The sequence below is a fragment of the Notolepis coatsorum genome (genome assembly GCF_963971535.1).
Source record: "Notolepis coatsorum genome assembly, chromosome: 12".
Classification (NCBI taxonomy): domain Eukaryota; kingdom Metazoa; phylum Chordata; class Actinopteri; order Aulopiformes; family Paralepididae; genus Notolepis; species Notolepis coatsorum.
The window spans coordinates 61,862,797-61,868,796 of NC_140176.1; the positions used below are offsets into that span (position 1 = coordinate 61,862,797).

Here is a 6,000-nt window from a genome sequence, read left to right on the forward strand (position 1 = left end):
TGAAGAAGTAATCCTGTGACCAGTAGCCTACCATTATGTGCTGTATTTAAAAGCAATCAACGTGCAGAGATAACAGGGTAATTTCATAAGCAGAGCCTTATTGATAAAATGCAATGCATATCCATTCTCTTAAGTCCCTTTCACACTATTGCCCATTCAATGCATTACCCCATTATTCAACCTTGTCTTCCTGTGTAAACGGTCCGAACATGGAATGGGGGGTCAAAGTTGTTGCGGCATTATGCCATCAGCAGTTATAGTAAAATGACTGTGATGTGTTGATGATGTGGTTAATCCCTGCACCACCAACCCACAGGAATATTGCTTCACCTAGCTATCAGTTGTCAACATAATATTATAATAATAATAATAATAATAATAATAATAATAATAATAATAATAATAATAATAATAATAATAATAATAATAATAATAATAATAATAATAATAATAATAATAATAATAATAATAATAATAATAATAATAATAATAATAATAATAATAATAATAATAATAATAATAATAATAATAATAATAATAATAATAATAATAGGCTACATGTTTTATGTATAATTAAAATATGCAACCCAATTTTTTATATAAAATACAATGGTGAGTGAGGAATTGATCTCCAGTGATAAAACGCAGTGATGCAATGATACACAGCATTGAGGGGTCTTGAGGTGGATGCTGTGTATCATTGCACACTGCGTTTTATCACATATGCAGGTTAAAACAACACCTCACAACCCTCCCTGGACATGTTTCATAGCTGGTGGGGAAGTCACACAGTAAGAATTCAGAAAGGCCTTGAAAAAGATATGTAAAATAAGGAAAAAGAAAGAGAGAGAGAGAGAGAGAGAGAGAGAGAGAGAGAGAGAGAGAGAGAGAGAGAGAGAGAGAGAGAGAGAGAGAGAGAGAGAGAGAGAGCTGCCTGTGACACTAGCACAGGGATCTCCTCCAACCTACCAATAGTACATACAACAGTAGTATAGTAGTAATAGAGTATTTTGAGTGGGCACATTACAATATACATTACATCAAACTGCTTGATTTCTACCTTCCAACTTGTGATGGAAGATTTCAGAGGATGCTTGGTGAGCTTCTTGGAAGTAGGCGGATCTGTTTTGTTTACAAGACACAGTGTAATACAAGGTAAACCCTGGCTGGGATGCTCCAGACTACAACATTTCTCAATTCACTGCACAGCATTGCAAGTGCACACTTCAGAGCCTTGTGTAAGAAGTAGGGCCTCACGCCGAAGTTGGAAACTCATTAATGGCACCCTGGAAATCAGCTTAAATTAAGGATTTACAGGTTTACCTATACAAAAACATTGTACATTGCATTATATATTATTGGAATCAGTTTACGGTGTTATTGGTAGCATGAGACTATGGTCAAATGGAATCTGTTTGACTGATGACACAGGAGGACTTTTCAGGGGTGCTCAGCAACTCACTCATCCATCCTTCAGGTATACTGTATTCGGTCAACCTTTAACATTATGATCTCCAAAACCCTATCCATTTATTTAATCAGCTCAATCACACTTAAAATATGTAAATAAAGTACATATCGACCACAGGAAAAAAGGTACATATTGTATGTTATGTTATATCATAGCCATATGTAATATATTGACATATTTACAAAAATGTACATGGTGTAGATATTATAAATAAGTATATTGACATATTTCCCTTTTTTTTGTTGCTTTTAACGTTTTGTTGAACGAACCCAGGGCACTCGCATGGGAGGCAATTGGGCCTTTACCTCAAGACTACCGAGACACTCTTTTCTGATAGCCATGCCCCAAACACTAACCTTAACCACACCGTTACATAACTAACCATAACCATAACCCTATCCTTAACCTTAACTTTCTATCTTAATCATAACCGTTAAACTTTACAACAAATCATCATCATAGTATTGCTGTGTTTGTATCAGGGTGGGTGGTCACGCCGAAGTTGGTGTCACGCCGAAGTTGGCTTAGTCTAGTGGTGAGAGCACTTGTTGGTTTGACTCCAAGTCGCCATAATTTGTTTTGGACTCTTGTCAATACAATAAGTAAATATATTACTTATGGCCATAACATAATGTACATTATGTACCCTTTTTCCTGTGGTCGATTAGTACTTTATTTACATTTTCTGATGAGACCGTGTTGATTTAATAATGTTAATAATACTGTTTTGAAAAGCAGTACCTCCAGAGACGAATTTACAGGAAATTGGGCCTGTTATTTACATACATTTGAATCACCATAATGGAGAAATCAAACTCAAATGTGAAAGTACGAGACTGACGTGTGGGGGTTGAGGGAGGCTTGATTGAATGTGAAATAAACAAGCTCTCCCACGGCCCACTGCAAAGGCCATAAAATGATGTTTTATGAGAAAGACCATCAAGGCTTTGATGGCTTCGCGCTGGGCTTGTAAGTGCTTCGCACTTGGTCCAAGTCTTCATTTCTCCCTCTGTCCTCCCCTCCACCTCTCTCTCTCTCTCTCTCTCTCTCTCTCTCTCTCTCTCTCTCTCTCTCTCTCTCTCTCTCTCTCTCTCTCTCTCTCTCTCTCCTTCGCTCTCTTCTCTCTCCCCTTCCCTCTCTCGCTCTCTGGGAGATCTCCAAAGTAAAACTGATGGAATTAGTGATATGGATCGCCCACAACTTCCTCCGCAAAGCCGCATGGCGGCGTGTGGCCACTCCATTTCCTCCCCAGCCTGTAACTTATTATGGCCTCGTGTCTTCCTGACAGTTTAATAGTGAATAATGTCGGACACAGGGAGAGTGGAGAGCCCGGTGAGTGAGATTGCTGTCACGCCACAGAAGTCGTCTGCCAGAAAGCATCAGAGAAGAGCCAGAATGTGCCAGATCTCTGACACATCAAGGAACCCCCGCCCGTGCTTTACAGTTAGCATGACTTTGTTGGTTCATCACACAACATAATCAGGTCCATTTCATCATCAGTCTGATTGATTGATATAATGTGTATTCCTCCTCCTCCATTACATTTATTTCTGTTTGCTGTTTTCTTTCTCCTCAACGTGTCGGGCTGATGTTTTCCGCAAAGTGGGTTGTCATACCCCCCCTACTCTACCCCTGCACAAGACACTTGTTTACTCCGGAGGATGAGGTGTGCGATGAAAGGCAGCTTCCTCCGAAAGAAAATTGGCTGTCAACAGTCGACTCATTTCCCTCCCTCAGGTTCACAACGTTAGTGTTCACCGTCTTTCTAGTATGAGCCGGCGAAGACCCTTCTGATCTGGGAAGTGGGGGGGTTACAGTTCTTCCTTTTGTGATCATCATAGCGTGACGGCGTGTAAAGTCTTTGGAAGTGCTTTGACTGATCGGAGCAGGTGATTAGGTTGTGTTTGCTGCTCTGCTCTGTACTGTATGTGTGACGGACACAACTAATTCAAATTTACTTCCTGAAGTAGCCGGACATTGTCTGCGGTTCTTCTTCTTATACACAGCATAATTTCAGTCTTGACAAGGAAACTGCTGCCAAGTGTGGAAACGTTCAGGTCAGCCAACTTTCAGTTGAATGGGATCAGCCGTCTCCTCGTTTATGACCCATCATTTAAACAGGTTATTACCTCGGATGTCAGAATCATCAGCAAAGTGTTGCATTGTTCACTAGCTAACATTTGATATATAGGTTGAATATATATATTATATTAATAATATTTAGAATTTGAATAGGCTACATGCTTCAATAGAACTGGCACCAAACAGAGCATTAGAACGCTGGTATTCTGACAAGATGACCCTTCCTTCTTTTATAGTTTCCTTGGTCTTGATGCAATAAGAGGTGATATTTGTATTAGGAGTTTGCCAATGCTGACACAACGTTATGGTTGGATATGCAGAAAATGGAAAAGGTAAACAACACGTGACTTCCCGCGTGAAGGTGAAGCCTGGCCTGTTGGCCTGTCAGCGCACTGCTCTACGACAGGGGCGGATTTAGGATTGTAGGAGATCCGGGGCTTAGCCCAGATGCCCCCCCCCCTTTTTTTTTTTTTTTAATTCTTTTTTTAAATTTTAATTCTTTTTTTTTAAAATTTTTTAAAAAAAAATTTTTTGGCAGGCAAGGGGTGGTTTGTAGGGGGTCAGGCACGACCCCCTCCACGACAGATTTTTTTGAATTTAATGAACCTGTATGTGCAATTTCCTGCAATATAGAGCCTTCAATCTTGACCAATAAAGCTGCTCTTTTCACTATAAAACTCAGTTAACCATAACGTAGTTATGGTTAGATTTATATATTGGGGGGGGATATATCATATTTTTCATATAATCAAAAAGTGGTGGAGCAAGATCATACCTTTGCTCCCCCAAGTTCAATAGTGGGAGAGCAGAGATGCTCCAAATGCTCTTATGGCCAGGCGTCTATGATTCACTGATACAAAGTAAAATAGTGCAGTGCAATAAAATTGTTAGTAAAATAGAATAAAATAATGCAATAGTGCATTGCAATAAAATAGTTATCATCGTATTTTTTCGGGAGGCCGGTAAGGAGTGCATTACAGTAGTCGAGTTGGCTTGAGATAAAGGCATGGATCTGGTTTTCAGCGTCCTTTTGATTTATAAATGGCCGTACTTTAGCTATGTTTCTAAGGTGGAAGAATTAAGTTTTTGTCAACTTGTTGATTGTGATTTAAAGCTTAGGTCTGAGTCTACCATAACACCAAGACTTAACTCACTCAAATACAGTTAGCAGCTGGATAGACCACAGATGGAAATTAGCTTCTGCTAAATGTGGTGCAAACATATTTTCATGTAACAATGATGAATTGTAAAAAAAAAAAAAAAAAAAAAAAAAAAAAAATTTTTATTTTTTTTTTTTTATTTTTTTTTAAATAGATTCGGTGCTTTTCAGAATACATCCGGGGCTTGAGCCCAGGTAGCCACCCCCTAGCTCCGCCCCTGCTCTACGACCTAAATCATGTACGCCAAAACAAGTGTTAACAAGTTAACGCATACAATGGGGTGGAACAAACAACAACAATGTGTTTTTGAGATGTTACCTTGCCAACGTACTGATGGTCGTTTCCTGTGTACTCCTCCAGCAGAAAGAATTGATTCCACATCCATCCTCGTTTGGAGCGCTGGAGTATCCTCCCATCACTCTGCGACGTTCCAAACAGATTCCCAATATTCCCCGGTGTGAACGGCAGAGCGGAACTCGGCCAAAGGATGGAGAGCGTCAGGAGGAGCAGGAGCTGATTGGCTATCATGGTATCCAATCAGTTGGGGGATGGGGGGGGATGTCCAGGGCGGTTTATGAATTATGGTGATAGGCTTCTGGTCGGGTGGAAAACAGTGCCGCCAGAACAGACATTGTATTCCCCTCGTCGATGTCCTGTCGATTCCTGTGAAGTCAAGAAAAGAGGAATGAATCTCACCTGACCTGGTCTTGAAACACATGGTGGAATTGTATGCACTTGTGCATTGATATTCCTATTAGTATATTGTGATTGTTGAGGTGTCCAGGTACGACGACCTGTTTTTGTTGACGTTTCTATCAGTTTATGGCCAATTCCACCATTCCAATATTCCAATAGCGGTGTTCTATTCTGAAAGAAAAGTCAAGTGGACCAGGATTAAGGATTTACTCCCAGGTGTTATGGAGCATTGTAATGGTGATTTCCAACGGCATTCTAGCTGAACGGACAACAACGCCAAAAATTACCTGTATGTGTCAATCAAGCTTTCGCGTCTGATAAGAGCCTTTCTTCCCGTTCGTTATTGCCAATCCTCTCCCTCTACCTCACTGAGCCCGTGCCCCCGCTAAGACTAGTCCTGATAGGTAATTTGGGGAGGCCTGCATAATGTATGGGCTTGTGGAACTTAATCCTAATAAATCTTGCCTCCCTTTCTAAAAGAGCCTATTTAGAAGGGGAGGCGGGTGGCCCATATGAAAGGCTAGAGTGCCAAAGTTATCCCGACAAGCATTCGCTGTGTACCTCTGGGGACGCCGCATAAAAGGCACGCCG

The 6,000-nt window shown here is 40.5% G+C and overlaps 1 protein-coding gene across 2 annotated transcripts in view; it reads right to left on the reverse strand.

Moving 5' to 3' along the window:
* The window catches only part of LOC311238497 (cadherin-10-like), a gene marked incomplete at both ends in the record, with an annotated part of 90,813 nt that extends 85,572 nt beyond the window's left edge, over positions 1 to 5,241 (reverse strand). For both annotated transcript variants that reach the window (XM_084326585.1, XM_084326584.1), the window contains one exon: positions 5,032 to 5,241. In XM_084326585.1, the coding sequence (XP_084182711.1) occupies positions 5,032 to 5,241 (210 nt within the window). The remainder of the gene's footprint in view (positions 1 to 5,031) is intronic.
* Between the last annotated feature and the right edge of the window lie 759 nt (positions 5,242 to 6,000).